The sequence below is a fragment of the Panthera uncia genome, chromosome F1 (assembly GCF_023721935.1).
Source record: "Panthera uncia isolate 11264 chromosome F1, Puncia_PCG_1.0, whole genome shotgun sequence".
Lineage (NCBI taxonomy): Eukaryota > Metazoa > Chordata > Mammalia > Carnivora > Felidae > Panthera > Panthera uncia.
This window is the reverse complement of record NC_064813.1, coordinates 35,144,402-35,169,836: the sequence shown is the minus strand read 5'-3', so window position 1 is coordinate 35,169,836 and position 25,435 is coordinate 35,144,402. Positions and strand designations below refer to the sequence as shown.

At 34.4% G+C, this 25,435-nt stretch overlaps 1 protein-coding gene across 1 annotated transcript in view; it reads left to right on the top strand.

The window, feature by feature from the left end:
- Positions 1–25,435, top strand: part of ZBTB41 (zinc finger and BTB domain containing 41) — a 46,943-nt gene extending 21,508 nt beyond the window's left edge. The window contains exons 8-11 of the mRNA XM_049634296.1: positions 1,255–1,361; positions 3,042–3,147; positions 8,874–8,962; positions 20,834–25,435. Coding sequence (XP_049490253.1) covers positions 1,255–1,361; positions 3,042–3,147; positions 8,874–8,962; positions 20,834–21,489 — 958 coding nt within the window. The 3' untranslated portion in view covers positions 21,490–25,435. The remainder of the gene's footprint in view (positions 1–1,254; positions 1,362–3,041; positions 3,148–8,873; positions 8,963–20,833) is intronic.

Genomic DNA, 25,435 nt, shown 5'->3' with positions numbered 1-25,435 from the left:
GGAAAGTCTTTTGTGTATTATTTGTAACCTGTATAATTGTTTTTATAGCTGAATTCCTGACCACATTTGCAGTTTGTGAAAAGTTGGCTTTTTCCTGAATAAATAATAGGTGACTACCTACTGTGAGATATATGTACATTTTAAATTTTTATTAATGTTCCTAAGATTTTTAATCATAAGGCTTTAATTTTTATACTTCCATTTATTATTTACCTCTTTTTCATTTTAAACAGAATGTGCCCCCTTTAGATGTAGTTCAGTCAATTTTGCTGGTTATAGTTATGGAATCAACACCTGTTTTGGCAACTTGAGAGCTTGTTTGGAGGTTCTAGCAGGGGAGCGCAGCTACTTGTATACCCTTGACCGAAGAACGGTCCTCCTCTATCGGGGAAGGTCGTCCTCTTCGACTGATCGCGCAGCTTCGGGAGAGACGCACATGGAGCAGTGAGGGAGGAAGGGGACACCCGCCTGGCCAGGCAGATCAGCCGAATCAACCCTGGCGATCAGTGGGGTGACAGATGTCGCAGCCAGATCGCCCTCACATCGTGTTTCGGCAACTTGAATGGGAAAGCTATTCATTTCACTAGGGTATATATAGATGGAGGATTATGGGGATACGAATAATTCAAGTTAAATGAATTTGAATAGTTTAAACCTTTATAATCTGTCTTTGGGTGACTATAAAACGAACCGGACTTTGGTTAGTGTGAAGAAAAGTAGCAAATGTAACTGTCAGCAAGTTGATTACTTATAAAATTTACTTAATTCTCATACATCAATTTAGAAGTGGTATCCATCATCCAGGACAGGATTCTTAATTATTTGCTGTATCATATGTTTTTTTCTTTTTTTTTTTCATGAAATTTATTGTCAAATTGGTTTCCATACATGTATCATATGTTTAAGTCACTTACCTTATTTGTCTAATTCCTTCCGACTCATTCCTACTTTTGCTATCTCTGAAACTCCACCAGCAGACAGATAACAACCCTAGACATTTAGTACATTCTAAAAAGTCAGGAAGGAATGCCATCCAGACATAGTGTATATGCACACGTTGAAGTGCTTTTGTGAAAGAGGTGAGTAGCAACCCTGGAGTAAGGTAGTGAAAAGAGTGGGAAAGACGGAACGTCATAGATGTAGAGCACATAATGTATGAGGGTGGCTGAGTAAACAGCCCAATTTCCCTTACTTAATCAAGATTTTCCCTTTGGTGGCACCAGCTTTTATGCTCTTCAATTTTTTTCTTTATAGACTTCATTTACGAGTACATCATGATGATAAACGATATGAGTGTGACGAATGCGGGAAAACATTTATTCGTCACGACCACCTTACAAAGCACAAAAAAATACATTCGGGTAAGGTGTATTTTGTAATGATGGTTACAAAATCCTTTAAAAAAGCACCTGAATAGGACATACTACATCACGTTTATGTTGGCTATAATTTTAATAGTTTTAGTAATATATATGCTGGTCACCCCATCAATAATGCTGGTTCTGAAAACTTTCTTTTAAAACATCTGAAAGGGACATAATTTTATGACATGTTTTTGTTCACTGCAATTTTAATAATCCAGTTGCCTTTTATGCCTACAGACTATATTTTGAAATTTGTTTTAATCAAGTTCTCAAAATTTGCACAATGCATATTATGTGGATATGTGCAATAATTGGTATTGGCATTTCTATAAAGAGAGATGCCAAGATAACATTTTTCATTTTTATTGGATTTGAAAGAAGTTAGCAAAACAGATGGTTGAAGAGAAATGATTATAATTGGGTGTTAACATTAATGTAATAGTGAATTTTTGAAACCCTGTCTTTGGAAAAGAGTACCTTAATAGTCCTGATCAATTTCAGATCTTTATACTGTATTTATAATTTTTATATTCTGGGGCTTTCTTTCATATTTTCTTCTCTGATTGATGTTCAGAAAGAGCTAAGAGAGCCAACTCTGTGAGTACAATAATTGGAAAGAGCCATCTCTATAAGCACAGTAGAACAGGTGCTTATTATTATTTTAAACAATCTAAATATGAAGTATGCAACACATGTAATTACTTTCTTAAATGATCCCAATCAGGGGCACCTGGGTGGCTCGGTCTGTTAAACGTCTGACTTCGGCTCAGGTCATGATCTACTGCTCGTGAGTTCGAGCCCCGCGTCGGGCTCTGTGCTGACAGCTCAGAGCCTGGAGCCTGTTTCAGATTCTGCGTCTCCCTCTGTCTCTGATCCTCCCCCGTTCATGCTCTGTCTCTCTGTCTCAAAAATAAACGTTAAAAAAAAAAAATTAAAAAAAAAATCCCAATGAGGTTACAAGTTGCAGTTGTTATCAACTGTTATCAACTTTTAAGAGATGCTAACAGTTTGATGACTTTTTCACTGGAATTATGCATTTTCATTTTTAGGAGGAAGATTCTAACTCCTAATTCTAGAGATCACATGCCTTAATTGCATACTGGATTAAGTTAAGAGTGATTTTTAAAGTGCAAGCCTTTATAACTGAATATTAGAGATGAGAAATGGGACTCATCTAGAATTTTCCTTCATATTTGCATTTTAGCTCATTGCAAATGTGTGAAATCCCCACAGATGAAAAATATTTTTTTAAAAAAGTACAAAAATCTGAAAATGTTCAGGTCCTTTTTATAAACAGTAAAACAGCCTTATCTTGATTCAGTGTGTTTTCATTTGAAGTGTTTGACATCTAGACTTATATATTCCTAAAAAATTCCTGAGTTTTGAAGTCATTTCATTTATCTTGCTCCGTTACATTGAGAGGTAAGATTTGAAGTCTTCAGCAAAAAGGCTATTCATTCCTTCTCCAGGTTGGGAAAAGGGTTCACATCCGTGAAAAAAAGCATAGATTCATTGAAGAAAGGTACTTTAGTAAGGAATATAAAGCAGATAGCCCAGAATAAAGGGTGGCTTTACTTTTCTGGTTGATTTCCTATCATATTATCCTGTTGTTTGATCATCTGTTTCTGGGGGGAACACTGAAGTGCATATTATAATCAAACTATTTGGGTCTTTAAGGTGAGAAGGCTCATCAGTGTGAAGAATGTGGAAAATGTTTTGGTCGTAGGGATCATCTCACTGTTCATTACAAAAGTGTACACCTGGGAGAGAAAGTGTGGCAAAAGTAAGTGAAAAAGCAATTTCTCATAATTACTGCATTGGATAAGTGTAGTTTGGGTGAGAGTTATAACTGGTCTCATAGTTTATTTTGTTTAATTGAGGATAGGTTAACTAGCTCTTTTTTTCTAGCTTCTGTAGCTTCTCTGTTGACCCAAAGAAATTGAAGGAAATATTGTTGTTTACTTGTTTTCAGTTGACTCAAGGCTAGGAGGTAGTAGATATTGAAGTTAATAACTAATACAGTCTTGGCATTCTTTGGGCATTTCATTTATCTTTGGTTGCTGTGGCTCTTAGCAAAAAATAGAAATGTGCTGCCTATATACTATACTTAAAAAGAGTTACTGCTGGAAATGTTTCTAGTCAGAATTTAGATTTCTAATCACACCAAGCAGTTAAAATGGTATTTTCTTTGTGGGGGGGGGGGTGCCTGGGTGGCTCAGTCAGTTGAACTTCCGACTCTAGGTTTTGGCTCAGGTCATGATTTCACGGTTCGTGGGATTGAGCCCCGTGTTGGACTCTGTGCTGGCTGTGTGAAGTCTGCTTGGGATTCTTTCTCTCCTTCTCTCTCTACCTGTCCCCCTCCTCTCAAAATAAAGAAATTTAAAAAATAAATAAATTAAATTAAATGGTATTTTATTTGAAGGAGGCATGTGCTGTCCTGAACACCAACTTTTAAAAAAAAATTTCAATATACTTAACATACAGTATTATAGTAGTTTCAGATGTATTCAACAATTCTGTACATTACTCAATGCTCATCACGATAACTGTACTCTTAAATCCCTTCATCTATTTTACCTACCCCCTGCCCACTTCTCTCAGGTAACTTAGTTTATTTCCTAAAAGTCTTTTTTCGCTTGTCTCCTTTTTTCTTTAGAACACCAGCTTTTTAAGCAATTTAGATATTCAGGGTTAACTGAGATTAGTTGTTGAGTGTGTTATGTTCAGAGAATCCATGTTCTTGGACTAGGTGTTTGACACAAATGCTAAATAATGCACATGGTCTAAGGTGCCAAGAAACTGTAGTTGTAGTTTAATAGCACTGATCGTGATCAACAAAATATATATAGTACCTTTAAATGTAGTAAGTGACAGAACACTTTGAAGGAAAGTAGGAAGTGTTGATTTCTGTCCATTTTCTTACATTTTCATATACTGGTTTATTGTTTCTTTCACTGATTTTGTTCAGTGATTCACTCACTGAATCAATGTATTCATGGTAGTCATTGAATTCTTGTATTCATTAGATAATAGGAATGCTGCCAAGGGCTGGGATAGAAAGAGATACATGATTCTGTATAGAAAAGAAAATAAGAATTTCCACATATTGTTTGAATAGGTAGAAAGTAGACTGAACTGCATACTCACTTGCTCCAGAAATTCTGTTAACTTTTTCTCAACCCCTTTATACCCTTAAAAATTATTCAGTATCTCAGGAGCTCTTGTTATAGAAATAATAATATAAAAAATTATTATTGTTTAAGTAAACTCTACAAATCATATTAGAAATTCAGTTGATAAAAATGAAGACCTTGTTCATTAATTCACTTGAAAATCGTAATATACCCATCACATGCTCACATAAAAAGCAATTCTGTGAAAAATAGCAACTTTACAAAACAAATTAAAAATATTAAAGGAGGGGCATGTTTGGCATTTTTGTGTATCTCTCTAATGCTTTAATAGAAGATAGCTGGAGTATTGTATCTGCTGCCATGTGTTATTTTGTTTGAAGTAAATGAAGAAAATCTAACCTCACTCTATACATCGTTGGTAAAAGGAGGAGTACTGTGATAGCAGTAATCTTAGATAATTGTGGATATTAGTCTTTGCTACTATACCCAAACTAAGCAAGTGGTAGTTTCTTAAAGGTAGTTGCAAGGTGAAATCTGAAACAAAATTAATGAAGTTTTTGTACTCTGTTACACTCAGCCTATTGGTCTTGTACTTGAATGATTTTTTTGTACCTACGCACAAATTGTAATACATTTGTCCTTTGGAAAACATGGGTTCACTAAATTATGGCAATTTTCTAAATGTAAGCACATTTCACAGTACAGGATCAACAAATCACATGTGTTAATATTGCCTCCAATCTCTCAGAAAGGAGTATTGGGAAGCTGTCAAGATCACAAGGGCAGGTGCAAGTTTTCCAAAATTTTTATACTAGCTTGAAAGCTCAGACTTTATCATTGCTGACAAATATTGTCATTTTTTCCCTTGATGTGACAGGTTTCCTTCCTTTAATTTTCATGAAAATATCTGGCAAAAACTCAAGTCTGTAACTGTGGTTTGTCTTTCATTCTTTCAAGTAAAATGGTATTTCATGAAGAAAGTGGCTACTTCAGCTCACAACTCGGATTCACAAGTGCTTTGCTTTGAGACAACCATTATGCTTTGGTATGCCGTAGAAGTGCTTCTTGTGTCCTTCCCATTTCATCACAAAAAACATTAAAAAGGCCACACTCAGAAAGGTTGAAAGTTAGTAAAATTATAATTTAGCCCCTTTCCCACTTTTTTTTTTTTTTTTCCTGTGATCGCATGGTGGTAAAGAGCACAATGACTGTTAGTACATTTTGGTACCACTCCCTTGTTTGGAACTGAGGTACCAGCACTTTTATCCACCATTTCTTTTGTATGTGTCATTAGTGTAAATGTCTACATAATGAGAAAGGAACATAAATGTTAAGGTATTATTTTGAAAATAACTTTGATCTTATAAACCCTATGAAAGAGTTTTGGGATTCCCTCCCTGCCACAAGAGCCTGCGGACCTGTCTGCTGGCCTAGATAATTATGGAACCAGAACCTGTAGGCTCCACTTTCTACGAGGGCTGGCTAATGGTGGATCTAGAATACGGAGCCTTCCATATCATTTTATGGAACCAATACTTATTCCTATGTGATAAAAAGCCATTGAAAATTTTAAATGAGGGGCACCTGGGTGGCTCAGTCGATTGAGTGTTCGACTTCAACTCAGGTCATGATCTCATTGGTTCATGGGTTCGAGCCCTACCTCGGGCTCTGTGCTGACAGCTCAGAGCCTGGAGCCTGCTTTGGAGTCTGTGTCTCCTCTCTCTGACCCTCCACTGCTCGTGCTCTGTTTTTCCCTCTCTCTCTCAAAAATAAATACACATTAAAAAAAAACTTTTTTAAATAAAGGAAAATTTTAAACAAGAAGGTGACACAGTTGGATTTCTTTTGGGGTAGATTACTCTTATTGATGGGTGGAGGCTGGATTTGTGGTGGATAAATTAAGACAAGTAAATCAGCCAGTTAGAAGGCTGTTAGAATTTAGGAAAAAGATGGTGAGGGCCTAAACTAGGGAATAGAATTAGTAATAAACAGTAGCAGATACTTATTTGAAAAATACTTAGTTTTTTTAATTGAAAGAATGGTAGCAGTCATGGATAATTCCTGTTTTCAAGGAATTCCTGTTTTCAAGTGGGTGGTTGATAAACCAGCCATTGAGATAGAGAATACAGAAGTTGGATTAAATTTACAGAAGGAGACAATGAATTGTTTGGTGTGTATTGAGTTTGAGATGCCTAATAGAAACTCAAACATAAAATGTGACAGGTAAATAGAAGTCTAAATCTCAGAAGTGAAGTCTGAGCGTTTATCAAGATTTATATGTGAATATATAAAAGCAGATTATCCAAGGAAAGAATGTGGGGAGTGATGAAGGTTAGCACCCCTCCTCCCACCCATTATTTTATAATGTTTCTTCTTCCCTTTTATAGATCTAAATTTCTTAGCCACAACACTATAGGCATTTGGGGCCAGATAATTATCTTTGTTGGGGAGCTGCCCTGTGTAGTGTAGGTTTATTCATCAGTATTCCTGGCTTCTATCCACTAGCTGGCAGTAGCACCGACTTACCTCCAGTTGTGAAAAAACGAAAATGTCTTCCGACATTACTAAATGCCCCACGGGGACAAAATTGCCCCAGGTTGGGTACCACTGCTTCTTTCTGTATGTGCCTATGGTGATCCTGTTTATATCTCTATTTGTATTTACCAGGGATATCAATGGAATAGGACAAACCAAGTATGTTGATTACAGGTCTTTTGCTAAGTTTATCAGTGACACTCTGTTATCTTTAAAAAAAAAATTTTTTTTTAAACTTTTTGTGTTGTTTTGTTTTTGTTTTTTGGGACACACAGAGAGACAAAGTGCGAGCAGGGGTGGGGGCAGAGAGAGAGGGAGACACAGAATCCAAAGCAGGCTCCAGGCTCTGAGCTGTCAGCACAGAGCCCAGTGCAGGGCTCGAACCCATGAACGCGAGATCGTGACCTGAGCCAAAGTTGGATGTTCAACTGACTGAGCCACCCAGGCACCCCTCCCATTATCTTTCTAAATGTTTGTTTCATCAGGTAGAAGTAAGTTTCTAGAAGACAGGACCTTGCATAGAGTTTTTGTAGCCACTCTTTAAATGTTGAGTTGAATGAATTGAAAAGTGTGAATAGCATTTGAAATGTTAGGCATACTATTGCTATTGAATATTGTAACAATATGCTAAATATTCCAGTAAAACCCAGATGTTAAGAGCAAACTGTCTTACAGAACATTATAGTAGCCTCTGTTTGAGTTAATTATTTTGCCATGTGTTCAATTAGATATAAATTACTTCCAGGGTGAGATGATAGACTTTTAATAACTATAACTTAAATGCTAATCATTTTACACATATCTTAATCCTCACAATTAAATTGGAGTCTAGGATTGTTTAACTCACAAAGCGTATTCTTAGGCACTACACTTTACTGCCTGATAAGTTAGGTTTTGAGTAATTTGCAGCTTTTTATGTCTATTAATTCGTAATAAAAATAAAAGTACTGGTATCTCATTCTTTTTTGATTTAGGTATAAAATTTATTTTTAAGTTCAAGTTTATGATACTTATTATATTTGTTATAAAGTGAACCAGTTTAGAGCAGTGTCACCTTTTTGATGAATGAACATTTTTGAGAGTACTGCAGTTTTTTTTCAGTCAGACTTAGCGTCTATTTTTTAAATTAAGGTATGCTTTACAGACAGAAAAATGGTTTTTTTTAGTCTGTAGTTTTGCACATTTTGATAAATGCATGCAGTCATGTAATCATTACCACAGTCAAGATACGGAATAGTTCTATCACCCCTAAATTACCACTACACCACTTTGTTCAACTCCTTTTTTCTTCCTTTAGCTCATCATTGATCTGTTTCTGTCCTAGTAATTTTTCCTTTGATATTTTTAATAGCAAATAATAATAATACAGAAGTTCAGTGATTTAAATCTTAAAAGAAAGGGTTTTAAAGTTAAAAGTCGAAGGACCTCTTTGTATAGATTCATTCACTGAATATAACTGGAGGAGGAAGAACCAGAGGTAAGGTTGGTACATTTTTTTTTTAATTTAATTTTAATGTTTACTTATTTTTGAGAAAGAGAAAATGAACGAGTGGGGAGGGGCAGAGAAAGAGGGAGACAGGATCTGAGCAGGCTCTGCACTGACCGCACGGAGCCTAATGGGCTCAAACTCACAGACCCTGAGATCATGACCTGAGCCGAAGTCAGACACTTAACCGACTGAGCCACCAGTTTGGTACTTTAAAAGTAATTCCACATTCCTTTGGAGTTCTATGCTTTATTAATGTGAGAATTCTATGTATAATTTTTGTACATGATGTAACATATTTTTATTGTGTTATTAAAGTTATATTGAAAACTCAACCCTTTTTATTTTTCTTAGATACAAAGCAACGTTTCATCAATGTGATGTTTGTAAGAAAATTTTTAAAGGCAAATCAAGTCTGGAAATGCATTTTCGGACGCATTCAGGTAAAAGTTAATAGGTACTTTACATATATCTTTGTGTAATTATTCAGGATAAAATATGGACATTTAAATTTTGTTGTTCTTGGTTAAATTTTTTGCCTTTTCCCCGTACGATTTTTATTTATTATGTTAAAGGTGATGTCATGAATGAACAATATTCTGCACTTTGATTCTCTGTAAGCTTCAGTACTTTTGAATATTATTTTGTAGAATTTGGGAAAATTTTTTCCCATAGGGAATTTACTCAACTTCTAGCTCTAATTTTCCCCTTTTCTGGAGGTTTTTGGTTCTTCTATATCTGTGTAACTCTCAGAAGACATTTCTTTTTTTTTGTCTTTTAAAACAAAAAATCGGTATGATTTGATTGTCTTGCTTACCAAGTTACTGTTGTATACTTTCCTTTTCACTTAGTGAGTTGTGATTTATAGGTAGTTATAGTAGAATGATTTGCTTCAGCTGCTTCCCAGAAGATATCATTTCCTAAATCTTTTTTCCCCCTTGGTAATGCTACCATATTTTGAAATACAGACTATGTTGGATTCTTTCTTATACGTTATCTTACTCCTTGTTTGACTTCCCACATAAATTGACAATTTTTAAAGCTTTCCTTTTTAAAAAAGGAACTTACTTATGCATTTATGGCTGCTTTGTTTTATATTTATTTGGATTTTGTCAAGCTACTGTTGTAGAAGAGAAAAATAACTGATTTCATAAATATCAGAATGAGAAATAACAATTTGGGCAATTTCAATAGCAAAGAATTGCAGTAAAGAATTTATTACTTATAAAGTGCTGCTGTTAAAAAAATTTACGGCTCCCTACAAAAGAAAAAGTCACAATTTGGGGATACATAAGTAGGACAAAATGAGGAAACTATACTAATGATACCTTCCATATTAGTTATAAATAACAAACTTAATAAACTCATGATTTAAAAGAAATGATGAACTTACAGAAAGTTAATTCAACCATTGATGATTTAAGAATTATAAAACTGCAGGAATTATTTTAGAGGAGAAACTTATATAATAAGGACTGGCTTTATAGTTGCATGAAGTTTTTTGAAAACATCCACTTATAGTAATTTGTCGATGACCAATGATAATGTAGAATTTCCATTTCTGAATATCTTGGTTGGAATTTGGGACAAGTCGTTCTCACGTTGAAAACTGAGGACGTGAGGGGCGCCTGGGTGGTTCAGTCGGTTAAGCGTCAACTTCGCCTCAGGTCATGATCTCACAGTTTTGTGAGTTTGAGCCCCGCGTCGGGCTCTGTGCTGACAGCTCAGAGCCTGGAGCCTGTTTCAGAGTCTGTGTCTGCCTCTGTCTCTCTGCCCCTACTCTGCTCGCGCTGTCTCTCTTTCAAAAATAGTATGAAGACTGCTTGGGATTTTCACTTTTTAAATAGAGTATGAGCTCTATTATAGAATAAGACGAAGATTATGGCAGTTATGAAATGAGAATGAGAAATCACCTAAAGCAGAGGTCAGCAAACTTTTTTGGTAGAGGGCTAGATAATAAATATTTAAGGCTTTGTGGGCCAGACAGTCTCTCTCATAACCACTCAACTGTGCTTTTGTTGCATGGAAGCAACTATAGCCATGTAGGTTCAAATTAACATGACCGCATTCCAATAAAATTTTATTTGCAGAAACAGGCAAGAGGCTATGTTTGGCTTTTGGGCTGTAGTTTGCTAGCTCTTAATCTAAAGTGATCAGAAGGCTACCCAGACAGGACTTCACAGTGTGGCTGTTCCATGAACTGGTTGCCATGTTCCCAAGTCCATTCCTGAGATTTATAGGTCCAGAAAATCATTTTTACATCTGTACACAAAGATTATAAGTATTCTTAGGAGTTCTTCATAATTACCATTGGAAATAGATTCACCAGAATGTCAGCTTATTATTCACCCTGTAGAAAATGAAGAGTGTACTGGCCACGGTATCCTTTTTCTCTAATCAAGGAAGTAGAGTTGCTAAATTTGTTGATTAGAAAAACTACTAAATGTAGTTCTAGACTAAGGTAGTAACTTTATGGAATAGATTCTCAAGGAAATGGTGAGGGATACTGAGTCATCTTTACCCATGTAAAGATGGGTATCTCTTTTGGGACCAGAATAATTTTGCTCCCCAGATTATTTTTCTCTAGCCGGGATGCCTTTAGTACATTATCTAAATTGCTAAATTCTTATTTTTCGAATCCCCTTAACTAGACTCCATGTAGACATTTTTGTATTAGTATATTCTTTCTCTAGACAAGGTGTAACTAATGGATTGGTTCCAGTTTTCAACAGGTCAGTATATTTAATTGGTTCAAATGAGTAGATATGATTAGTGCCTATTCCCAAACTTGCAAATAGTAGATGCTTAATAAATATTTGTTGAATGAATTAGAGAAATTGGTTGGAATACAGATGTAAGATTTTCTTCTGTAAAGGGCTTATTCTCATCCATTATGTGTTTTGTTTGTTGTAATTCTCAGAGTAGTGATAACATCTGTGCTTCAGCAGTAGTCTTGTTGAAATGTAGTGCATTTATTTTAAACAGGCATTAAGGCTGATAAATTTAGGACTTGACTTTAGAGTTGGCAGAATTTTTTTTTTTTAATGTTCATTTTTGAGAGAGAGAGTGTGAGCATGGGAGGGACAGAGGTGGGGGGGGATACAGAATCTGAAGCAGGCTCCAGACTCCAGCTGTCAGCACAAAGCCCAGCACGGGGCTTGAGCCCATGAACCGTGAGATCAGGACCTGAGCCAAAGTTGGACGCTTAACCGACTGAGCCACCCAGGTGCCCCTAGACTTGGCAGAATTGTTTACGCTGTATGTAAAGTATCCAAAATTTAATGAACTGCTCAATGAATTTTTGTAAATGAATACATCCACGTAACCACCACTCAGATTGGTATATAGGACAGTACCAGAATTGCAGAAGTATCCTCTCTGGCTGCAAGGAGTAACCTCCTTGCAAAATAATCATTATTGTGACTTATATCACCACTAATTAGTTTTGCCTGTTTGAACTTCATATGAATGGAATCATATAGTATGTACTCTTTTTTGTCTGGTTTATTTCACTCAGTATGATGTCCATGAGATTCATCCATGGAAGTGGTTTGTTTCTTTTCATTTTCATATGAATATACCACACAATTTATTTATCCCTTGAACTTTAATGGACATTTGGTTTGTATTTACTTGGATCTATTATGAATAAAGCTGCTTTGGAAATTCCTGTTCATGATTTTTCATACACAAATGCATTTATTTCTCTTGTGTATATGCCCGGCCATGGGATTGTTAGCCGATAGGATGCGTATGTTCTACTTAGTAGACACTACCGAACAGTTTTCCAAGGTAATTGTGCCAATTTGCAGTCCTACCAGTAAGTATGTGGCTTATGAGAATTCCAGTTGCTCCAGGTTTTCACCAACACTTGATACTGCCTTTTTTTAAAAGTTATTCTGATGAATATGTAGCACTATCTCAATGTGGCTTTAATTTAATTTGCATCTTTGTGGTAAGTAATGATATTAAGCACCTTCCCATATACTTATTGGTCATTTGAATATCCTCTTTCGTGGAGCACCTGATTAATTATTTTGCTGATTTTCTTAAACTGGATTGTCTGTCTTTTTTTTTTAATGTTTGTTTATTTTTGAGAGAGAGACACAGAGCGTGAGCAGGGAAGGAGCAGAGAGAGAGGGAGTTACAGAATCTGAAGCAGGCTCCAGTCTCTGAGCTGTCAGCACAGAGCCCGACACAGGGCTTGAACTCACAAACTGTGAGATCATGACCTGAGACAAAGTCGGACATTTAACTGACTGAGCCATCCAGGCGCTCCTGTCTTTTTCTAATTGATTTATTATAAGAGTTCTAGCTATATTCTGGAGATGAGTCCGTTGTTGGATATCTAAATTTCAGATATATTACGCTCTGTGACTTGCCTCTGAGCTCTAGTAATGGTGTCTTTCAGTGACTGAAGTTTCTGAGTTTTATGTAAGTCACATATCAGGTTGTTTTTGTTTTTTCGTTTTTGGGTTTTTTTTTCCTTCTGGTTAGGTTCTTGCTATATCCTTTTTAAGAAACTTTTGCCTATTCCCAGGTCGTTAATATTTCTGTTGCCTTCTATTTTAACTTACATATTTAGATTATGAACCTTCTCTAATTTACTTGTTTCTTCTTAGGTTGTTAGGTAAAGATCAAAGTTCTTTTTTCACTTGTTTTCCTTTTATTTATTTTTTTCTTTTTACATGTGGCTTTCTATAACCAAGAACCATTTATTGGAAAGATTATCCATTCTTTATAGCATTTCATTGGCATATTTGTTTTAAATTAAATGATGCTGTGTGTGTGGTTTGTCTCTGGGCTCTGTTCTTTATACTGCATTGTCTGTATATCCTTGCTCCATTGTTGCTGTACCACTTAAATTGTTATGGCTTTTGATATATGGTGATGTAACTTACCCAACTTTGTTCTGTTTTGGTGTCTTTGTTAGTCTTGTTCCTTTATGTTTTTAGATAGATTTTGAAACAACTTAATTAATTTCTAAACATAAAAATCTGCTGGGAATTTTATTGGAATGTCAGTGAATACATAGTCAGTTTTTTCCTAATTGATTATCTCTATTATATTGAATCATCAATCCATGAACAATCCCTACCCTAACTTAAGTCCTTTTACTTTTCTTGATATTGTAGTTTTGGGGGGTACCTGGCTGGCTCAGCCGGTGGAGCATCAACTCTTGATCTCGGGGTCATGACTTCAAGCCCCACATTGAGCGTGGAGCCTACTTTAAAAAAAAAAAAAAAAAAAAGATGTTACAGTTTTTAGTGCAGATATCTTAAACATCTTCATGAGATTTATATATAGATGTTTGATGTTTTTGTACAAAATTATAAATTGTATTTATTTGTATTTGTTTTTGATGTATAGAAATGCAGTTGAGTTGGTATATTGACTTTTTATGCAATGACTTTGCTATAGTTTAAGTTCTTTGGATTTTCCAAGGATACAAGCTGGCCATCTGTGAATAGTGACAATTTAATTTCTCCCTTTCTGAATCCTTTTCTCTCCCTCTCTGCCTTATTGCTTTGGTTGACATCAGTGGTGTATGAATAGAAATACTGATAGTGGACGTCCTTGTCTTATTCTCAATCTCCAGGGAAAAGCTTTCAGTATTTCATAATTAAATATGATGTTTTCTGTATATTTTGTAGATACTGTTTAACAGGTAAACAAATTATCATCTATCCACGGGCACCAGGGTGGCTCAGTCGGTTAAGGGTCCGACTGGCTCAGGTCATGATCTTGGGGTTCATGAATTTGAGCCCCACATCGGGCTCACTGCTGTCAGCCTGTCAGTGCAGAGCCCACTTTGGATCCACTGTCCCCTTCTCTGTGCCTCTCCCCTGTGTAGGCTTTCCCCCAAATAGATAAATGTTAAAAAAAGAAATTACCATCTATTCCTGATTTATTTACAGTGTCATGGATAGGTGTTAGATTTTTTCCTATATTTATTGAGGTGATCAGATCTTTTTCCTTTGTTAATGTGACAAATTACATTGATTGATTTTTTTAATATTAAATCTTACATTCCTGAAATAAACACAGATTGGTCGTGTATTATCCTGTTACTATATAGTTGAATTTAATTTGCTTATATTTTGTTTCTTTTTTTCTTTTTGGCTATGTTGTTTAGACATACTCCTTTTTTTCCCCTCATAATATCGCTGACAGGTTTCGTTATTATGACTCTGCTGGCATTAAAAAAATAATTTGAGAAATAATACATCTTTTTAAATGAAGTGGATGAGTTTATGTAAAGTTGGCATTATTTCCTCATTAGTATTTGGAGGAATTCACTGATAAATCCCTCTGAACTTATTTTCTATGAAGAGATTTAAGTCAGAGATTCTTGGGGTGCCTGGGTGGCTCAGTTGGTTAAGCGTTCGACTCTTGATTTCAGCTCAGATCATGATCTCATGATTCATGAGGTCAAGTCCGCATTGGGCTCCAGACTGATGGTATGAAGCCTGCTTGGGATTTTCTCTCTCCCTCTTTTTCTGCCCCTCCCCTGCTCTCACTCTGTCTCTTAAAATAAATAAAACTAAAAAAAAAAAAAAAAAAAAAAGATTCTTTAATAGTTACAGATCTGTCATTTTTTTTTATTTTTAAAGAACTCTATTTAATCTAAAATATGAAATCTATCCACCGAATTCAAGGTATCATATTATGTATCTTTTCAATGACTATAGGATTTTTTGATATTTCCTTTGTTTAGACATGTTTTTTATTTCATTTCTGCTTTTTTTGTATTTCTATTTTATTTGGGTTAAATTGCTCTTTCCCTAGTTTTTTTATATCGATGCCTAACTTATTAAATTGTAGCATTTCTTTTTTTTATTTATGTACTTTAATGTCCTAAGTTGCCTTCCAAACATTGCTTTCAGTCCCACACTTTATGTTTCATGTTTCCATTATAAATAAGTTAAAAATATTTCCTAATGTCTGTTCAGATTAATTCTCTCATTTATGGCTTATTTCAAATTGTATTGCTGAATTCCTAAATATTCGAGGGTTTTCTAACTATTTGTATGTTACTCATGTCTAGCTTAATTCTACTTTTGCCAGAGAACATGTTTTATTATTCGAATATTCTACATTCTTACTGATTTTTTTTGTGTGTGCTTATTCTATAAGTTACTGAGAGATCTATGTTAAAATCTATTAACCTATTGATTGAAAATTATACTTTTTCATCTTGAGTTCTTTAATTTTTTGCTGTATATATTTTGAGGCTGTGTTATTAGATATGTACGGATTGTCGTATCTTTCTGTCCCGTGGTCAAAATATTCCTCTTTATGTTGGGATAAAGATTTACCAGGTCTCTTTTGGATAATGTTTATATATGTTTTTTCTATCTTTTTACTTTCAGTCCTTCCGTGGACTTGTATTTAAGATGTATGTCTTTGGAGCATCATTTTATCATCTATTATGATAATCTCTTTTAACTGAGATACTTAGTCATTTAAATTTTACGTGATATCTCATTTATTTGGATTTAAATCTATCATCATGCTATTCGTCCCATCTCTTCCTTGATGCTTTCTTTCTCTTGTCTTCAATTCCTTGAAATCACAAAGGATTTTTATTACACATTTTCACCTCGGTGCTTGTCAGTTGTATGTTCTTTCATTGTTCGTTAGTAATCACCCTAAAGATTGCTATGTGTATCCATAAATTATTAGTCGACCTTAAGTTAATTCTTTATCAATTTCTAGACAACGCAAAAAAACCTTACAACACCCTTACCTCTCACCTTTTATGCATTGTATGTATTTTAATTTTACATATACTTTAAACCACATAAGACATTATTTTTTGGTTTGTTTTAAATAACCCATATTATTAGGGCACCTGGGTGGCTCAGTCGGTTAAGTGGCCAACTTCGGCTCAGGTCATGATCTCACAGTTCGTGAGTCCGAGCCCTGCATCGGGCTCTGTGCTGACAGCTCAGAGCCTGGAGCCTGTTTCGGATTCTGTGTCTCCCTCTCTCTGACCCTCCCCCCATTCATGCTCTGTCTCCCTCTGTCTCAAAAATAAATAAACGTTAAAAAAAAAAAAATTTTAAAAAAACCCATATTATTTATTTTTAACCATATATGTGCCCTTTACTGTTTACTGCTTCCTGCATTCACATTGTTCCTCCTGGAATCATTTTCCTTCCACTTGCGGACTCCTTTCGAGCGTATCTGCAAGCACCAGGTTCTCTTAGGTTTCAACTGTCTGAAAATGTTTTTATTTTACTTTATGGAGAATATTTTTCCTGACTATGTAATTTATATTAGCAGCTAATTTTCTTTCAACATTGTAAATATGTGATTTTTTTCCTCCTTGAACCTCTTTTGTTGTTGAAAAGTATACTGTTAGTCTTATTGTTGCTCATTTAAATGAAATGTCTCTTTTTAATTGGCTGCTTTTTTCTCTTTAATTTTTAGTAGTTTTATTATAGTGTGCACAGATGTGTGGTTTTTTTGCTTTGTTTTTTTTGTATTTTGTGAGGTTTGTAGAACTTACTGGGTCTGTGACTTGAGATGTCTTTTCTTTTGTATAGGGTAAATCTTAAAACTCTCCTCTTTCTAGGATTCCAGTTTATTTATGTTAGGTATGTTACTTTGTCATATATATATGTGTCTGTGTGTGTATATATATATATACATATGAATATCATGCTTTTGTATATTTTCAATCTATTTCTCTTTGTGCTTCTACATAGATAATTCCTATTAATCTATTTTCCATTGTACTAATTATTTCTTCTGTGGTGTCTAATATGCTATTAAATCAATCTACTGAATTATTCAGTTATCTGTTCCAGAATTTTCTTTTTCCCATAGTTCCAATTCCATGGTGAAATTCTCTTTTCCTGTGTTTTCTTGAATATATTAATCATATTCATGTTAATATTTCAGTCTTATGTAATTTCTCTTCACCTTTAGGGCTATCTATTATCTTTTTCCCCCCATCTCTCAACATTTGGTCATTTGGTTCTGTTTCTTGACATGCCTGATCGTTTTGAAATGAACCTTCGATTTTGTGAATGAAAAATTGTAGAGGTTCTTGAAGTTGTATTCTTTCTCAGATGTATTTAATTTTCTTCTCACAAGCAGATAGAATGAGATGGCATGGGTCACCTCTTATCTATTTCTGATCTACCTTTCTCCTAGTTCATCATTATTGTGGTGAGACTTAAACTCTAATCTTCATCTCCCCAGTATCCTTGGGTTTGCTAAAATATCTTTTCATCCCTTCAGTATCCAGCCTCTGGTTTCTAGCTGTCTTATCCAGCAGATGTTCATCTTGAGAGCTGGCAAATGTCAGTATTTTTGTTCATTTCTCTGTTGTTCTTTCCTTTCCAGGCTCTTGACCCCTTAAATCCTGGGTAGTCCCAAACTCTAGCTTTTATCTTCCCATTCCAGTGGAATGCCATCAGGCCCTCGGCTGCCACTTGACCTCTTATTTCCCCTACCCAGGGAATTTATTTTATTTATTTTTCCCCATACCCAGAGAATTTCTTTATTTATTAATTGTCACTAAATCTGAAAGTACACTGAGGAAAGAGCACATGTCCATACCTTCCTGTGCCTCCAGAATCTTGGCCCCTTATGTCCTGGCTGCCTTGTTTGTGCTTCAGTGCCTCCAAAGAGTAGATTCTTTGAATTTTAAAAAATCTTTTATCTTTTCCTCTTCACTAGCAAGAGACATAGTTATGATATAAACTACTCCATCAAATTTGAATGCAAGTTCTCGTTATATTTTCATATACTAATTTTTAATATCTAAACATAACTCATCTATTGGAAGACATTTTTTAATTCTAAAGACTCATAGGTTACTATGATTTTAGCTGAGAAAGAGATTACATTTCTTTGAGCATTGTTTTATCTATTTCCACTCTTAAAAAATAGACTCCTTTCTGTGCATCTTGCAGGAGACCTTTCCTTTGTTTCCTTAGGTCTCTGATTTGTGATCCTGAGATTCACCCAACTTGAGTTCATTGTTATCAAATAGATAATTTTGCTACAGAAAGCCTTGCCTTGCTGTAGAATGTTTCTTCAATAAGTATTCCTCTTTTCATTAAGTCCACAGTATTGACCCTTCTCACTGTGTATCTATAAGCACCCCATATTTACTTTTTAAATATAATAATATCAACATTTCCTTTGTGGATCTTTGTCTTATAAACATAAATTGATTTTTTCTGTGGAAAAATGAAATTTGTTTAAAATGATCACAGAAACTTCTCAGAGAAATATGCCTGAGTCCCAGCTTCCTAACAGTATTTGTGGGACACTGGAACTGATTGACTATGACTTTACATCATCTATAAAAGCTTTTAATGAATGTGCTTAAGAAACTATCATGGCTAATGCTGTGCCAAAGGAGAATACTTAAAACCAATACTTTTATCTTTAAAACTAAATTCTGTGCTTGTTGGTGGTGTTCGTAATGCTATGCTAGAGTTTCTTTTTTTTTTTTTTTTTTTTTTTTAATTATAGAACACTCCTGGCATGACTGGTTTTAATGCCAGGAATTATAGAAAGTTCTTGCATTTTAGAAGTGTAATTTTTTTTCAGAACATTCTTTTATAACCTTTTTCATATTGTCCCTCATTGTAGGCATTTCAGGTGAAATCAAATGTTGGATACAGTGTGTTCTACACACAGTTGCAAATACTATCTTTTCAAGAATTTTAACCCTTTATAAATGTTTTACTTCATGTTTTACTTCCTCTTTAGTGACATCAGTCATGATACTAGTTCAAAAACAAGTAGAAATGTAATAGTCCAGGAACCAGCATCCCAGCCTGTATACATTTTCTGTACTGGGATTTGAAAGTTCCTGTGGGCCACAAAATAACAATTAATAATATTTAATGAATAGTTAATTGTTTGGTATTAGTGGCTCAACTTGAAGGTGCAATTCTCTTAATTTTCTAGGAGAACTGGCTTTCTTTTAAATGGAAAGATAAAACAGTGATATCAACAAACCCATGTAACAATTAATATAAAATCTTTCCATTTAGTTTTAAAATATATGCCTTGTGTTTGTTGTGCAATTGTATGTCTGGGTTTGTTTTCTCTTGCTGCTGTAGTAAATTACCATAACCTTAGTGGCTTAAGTAATACAATTGTGTATGATCTTAGATCTCTGTTCGTGAGAAATCTGACATGGGCTAAAATCTAGATGTTGGTAGGGCTGCGTTTCTTTCTGGAGGTTCTATAGAAGAATCTCTTTCCTGCTCAGTTGGGTTATGATAAAACCGTCTTTGAGCTGTAGGACCAGGACCCAGGTTCTAGTTTTATTACTTGTGGTAAGCTGAGAGCCTTTCCCAGCTTCTAGAGGCCACCACATTTCTTGGGTCCTGGCGCCTTTTCCCATTTTCAAAGCCAACAGTGAAGGGGTTGAGTTCTCCTCTTGTTGCATCTCTCTGATGCATTCTTCTTCCGTTATCTTCTGCTTTTGAAGACTCCTGTGTTTAAATTGGGCCATGCTGGATAATCCAGCTAATCTCCCCATTTCTAGATCTTTAATCTGCAAAGTCCCTGTTGCTATGGAAAGTAACATATTTACAGCTTCCTAGACTTCCTCTTTGGGAGGTCATTATTCTGCCTACCACACTGGCTAACCTAGGAATTTATGATGTTTCATATTAAAAACAAAAAGGAAAACAACAAAACTACAGCGTAGAAACCTGATCAGGAGGGACTGAAAACTAGTTCGGGTTCCTTGTTCTTTATCCTGATCAACTCTCCTTACGTTGACCTCAGGCCAGACATTAAGTATCACTACTTCTTAGTTTGATTCTAAGAACTCAGTTAATCAGAGTTGCTGTTTTAATTTTAATCCTTCTTGGGTGGGAGGAAATCGGATGTTTCTGTTTTATACCTTTTTTAGGGGCTATAGTGGGAATAAAAACAAGCAATAATAATAGTCTGTGAGTCCATCATGTACTTATCTTATGCCAGCTACAGTTCTCAGCACTATTTGTTTTCTTGTTCAATCCATTCACCATCTCTGAGGTAGGCACTATTGTTGCATATTACTGGTGAAGAAACTATGCTTAGAAGTTGGGTGTCTTGCTCAAGGTTTGGCTGGTAAGTGTGTGTACAGCTAGAATTCAAACCTGGATCTTTTTAATGTTTGAGCCCATTGTCTTTACTGGCTTCCTGTACTGTCTCCATTTTGTGATAGCATATAATATCACTGCTTTTGTTAAGTTCTTGTAAGTATTCGTGTGGAAAATTTGCTACTTTAAATCATTGTCTTCCCAACTGAATGCATTTTACCTTAATTTCATTTTTGTTCATAACAGGTGAAAAACCATACAAGTGTCAAATTTGCAATCAATCTTTTAGAATTAAGAAAACTTTAACAAAACACCTGGTTATCCATTCTGATGCCCGACCTTTCAACTGTCAGCACTGTAATGCAACATTTAAGCGGAAAGACAAGCTGAAATACCACATTGACCATGTTCATGGCATAAAATCTCCAGACGATCCTCTAAGTACTTCTGAGGAAAAACTTGTATCCTTGCCAGTAGAGTACTCATCTGATGATAAAATCTTTCAAACAGAAACAAAACAATATATGGACCAGCCCAAAGTTTATCAGTCAGAAGCCAAGACTATGTTACAGAATGTGTCTGCTGAAGTGTGTGTTCCAGTAACATTGGTTCCAGTTCAGATGCCTGACACTCAGAGTGATCTGGTGCGTCATACAACCACGCTCCCACCATCTTCTCATGAGATCTTGTCACCACAGCCACAATCAACTGATTATCCCCGAGCAGCTGATTTAGCTTTTCTGGAAAAATATACTCTTACTCCTCAACCTGCAAATATCGTTCATCCAGTACGACCTGAACAAATGCTAGACCCTAGAGAACAGTCTTATCTTGGAACACTACTAGGCCTTGATAATGCTACTGCTGTACAAAGTATTTCTAATAATGAGCATCATTCATGAGTAAATCTAAACATTCCACAGACTTTCTTGATTGTTATGTGCTAATGGTAGCCTAGACTGATGGCTTTTAAATTAGTAAGGCTGCTATTTTTTCATTTTTCTCTAGTTTCTCAAGTCCTCAGAACCATTTCAAATCAAGAAAAATATGTATTTCTGTTTACTGAACATACGAATATTTGGACACATTTTGAGGTATAATATTTGAAATGAACATTTTTGTGATTTTTAAAGATAACTTAGTGCTTAATTTTTAATGGTTCCTCAAACTTTTCAATATTACTAGCTGTTGACTTTATGGTTTTGTTTTTGTTTTTGTTTTTAATCATCAGTGGACGTTTTTATTCTTCTTTAGTTTCAATCCTCTTTTCTCCCTTCCACATCTTCCAGAGAAGCTTAAGGACCATGTAGCCTTTCAGAAAGACTATAAGAGTACACTGATAATTGCAACTCTTCTTATCCTAACTTAAGATTCATTATCATTTCTTCTGCATTTTTAAAATTTGAAGTTAGATCTAAATTTGTAGGGAAATCTTGGATATTTTTGTGTTGTTTTTTTATCTGGCCGTAATTTCAGGTTATTATTAATCCTTTGGTCTTTTGATAAACTCAAAGCCAGAAAGCTAACTTAATGTAAGATTAGCTTGTTAAATGAAACGCAGAATTGAAATAATTATTCAAAGGATTGGTTTTTGCCAGTGCTTCAGTTACCATGAATACAAAATGCAAACATATGTGCAGGTGTTATATTATACAAAGTTGAAAAGGTATTGAAAGCAAATTATGACCGTTTTAACTAGATAACTTTCAAGGTAAGTTCACCTTTTATATTTTGTCATTTATTTAGAAACAATAACAGCACATAATAGCATATATCTTCATTTCACTAAAGGAGGGGCAATTATAACTAATCAGTGAAATTTAATTTATAAGCTACTTTTGGTCTCATTTACTTTGGCTAAGTGAAATTCTGGGAAACAGAACCTACGTATTACGTATGTAACTGTTAGGAAAGGTGCCAAATTATAAAATTTATGTCCCAACTAAACTCCATGTTTACTTTAATTAAAGGGAACCACTACTTGTATACAGATTTACATGTAATCTAGATCTTTATTTTGCTTTTCAATAAGCCTAAGGCCTGTAATTATCCTTGATTTTTATTTTTCTAGGAGACAAAAGTTGAGGACTTGGTGAGAGGAAATAGCAGTTAGAGCAAAAACCTCACTGATAAAAATTGAGGAAAAAGTCAGTCAAAATTACAAAATACCTTTCAAGATGTGCACTTTCCATATTTTCAAGTCCATTTAAACTTAAACTAGGATGATATTTCCTAGGAGCTGCTTGAATGATTAGAATAGGCAGGGTTGATTTATTATTAGCATGTCATTTGTATGTAAACTACTGGAAAATAGCAATTTTAAGATTTTTCTATTTCAGTTTTGTTTACACTCCTAATTGCTTTAAGCACTTTTTTTGTGTAAACTGTAAAGTCTGGCCCAGCCCTTGTGAAAAAAATCACAAATAAAATAATGAAGTTTTAATGAATAAAATTTAACCACTTACTAATGGGGAAACTTGTTTGCTGAAGCACTTAAGAAATGAAGGTACTTTACAGGAACACTCACATCATATTAGTGGAAATAAAAGAAAAAAATGTTGAGATTGAGGCAGTTAACCAAAGTAGCTCATATAAGTAACAAAACCAACCCGAGTTTTGCCTCAGTTATCAAGGTTTGGTTGTAATTAGTCTAGGACCAGTAGATATAATTAATGTATTCTTTTCAAAACACTTTTACTTTTGTGTGAAAATGTTATATCTGGGGTACTTATGTGATAAAACTTGACTGTATGAGGTACTATTAGTCTGTTAGTCTTTCAAATTGACTTTTAAAAATATGTCTTTATGTTTTTTGATTCCTCTCATGAAAACAAGACCTTCAACTCAAAAACTTACTATAGTGAAATGAAGTAATACCTAAAAGTATGCCCTGCCTTACATATAAACCGTTGTAGAAAAGTTTGGACTTCTAAAAAGGCAATGGTATATATGTGTCTGTGTATGGTATATTATATGCTTGGTAGCAAGAAAGAAATAGGGTGTTGCATTTTCACATTGAAAAGAATACTTTGCTTTTTTGAAGGTATTTAGGATTCTTTTAATAATAATTTCCTAATTCTATAAATACATAATTTGATCATAGGAGTTGGTTTACAGAACGAAACTTTTCTGGAATACATCTCTTACATAAAGTGAAATAGAACTATATTTAGTTATTATTGTAGATAAACTTGAATACTGGTTTACTCTTTTATAAAATGCTTTCACAGTTCTCTCGTTTAACCTCATAACCAAATCTGAAAGAGAAAAGACATGCTGTGTTCCCATTTTAGAGATAAAGAATCCGAGGTTAAGACAAAGGACTCACTTAAGCTCTCAGCATTAAAAATGGCAGAGCTACTAATAGGGAAAGAAAGCTAGCATTAATAAATGCTTACTGTGTGCCAGGCACTACATTTTCTCATGTAATTTTAAACAGTCTGAGAAGTAGATAGTATAATTCTTGTGAAGAAATTATCTCAGTGGGTGGACAAACAAATCTGCTGCCTCTAATTTCCAAAATTAGAATATAGGACATTTTAAATTGTGAAAACCTCATGGATTTGGGCAAACTGAATGTATATAAGTTGTTGAAGTTGGCACAAAAAATATGAAATGAGGCCTACTCTTTTCAGTTAAACTTTTGTAATATTTAATTTGGAGTATTTGGACAAGTGTTCCATTAACTCTAAAATCCATTAATTTTGTAACTGTACTTAAATTTTTGAATCTTGCAACTAAGTTTAGCCTCATTCAGAATTTTTTATTTTATGAGCATAATTTATTGTTTTAAATTAATTTTTTAGCTGATAGCAGTTAGCACTTAATATGTAAATTGAATAATTTATCAAGTGTAGAAATGTGTTAACCTAATCAGTTTTTCCTTAAATGCACCAAAGATTTTTAGTAGGTATTAAAATAGTTTAAAAGAATTAAAATTCTTTGTTGTTCGAATAAATATTTGTCCAAAGAAGCACAGTTGAAGTCCTAGGATTATGGATTTAAAAAGAAAAATCATTAGTTTGAATACTAAGATTAAGTGTTTGTGTTTATATGTATAAAAATAAAAACAGAAGAAAATACTCTGGGAATAGTCATACTGACAAACCAATTACAAGTAAGAATACTCAGTTTTCCTCAGTTCAGTTAATTGAATGTTATGTTTTAAGTGGACACTATTAAATGCTAAATAATAAGCTTATTTTTTACACTACACTATTAAAATAATTTTGCCTTAGAATTTTTTTTTAAGACAAGTTGAAGTTATTTTTATAAGAAACCCCACCTATATTTTGCAGCCTAAAATACCATTTAAGGTTAGGGTTTGTTCTTCATGCCAGCAAGATTTAACCAACAAACTGTAAAGGTAATGATCTTTGCATACTTTTAAGTAATTTAGTTGTTTTTGCTGGGAGAAAAAGAGTAGCAAAAATAGGGTTTTAAACTGGTGCTTTATTAAGTGACTTCCTTTTAAGTGATTGTAGGTCATGATATAGGTACACTAATTTCTGTCAACTTTAAAAGTGTCAAACATCTTTGCAGAGTGACTGTAACTGTTAAGGGCTAATAAGTAATTAAATATCATTCATTGCTTTTCAGTCTTTAATCGCAAACAAAAACACAGTTAAACTGGTATGTTTATAAGTTTGAGTTCTCTTCCTACCAGATCATTCTAACATATCGCTGATGAAAAGTCAGATTTAAAGCTTAGCTCTTCGACAGTGTCCTTTTTATACCCAGTCTTTTCTGAATTGAATACTTTGTGCCTTTTCAATGTGTTGTAGTTGCTTAAAATTGATTCTGCTGGCTAGATTGTACTGGTTAATAAATGATTTTGATTTTGTTGTT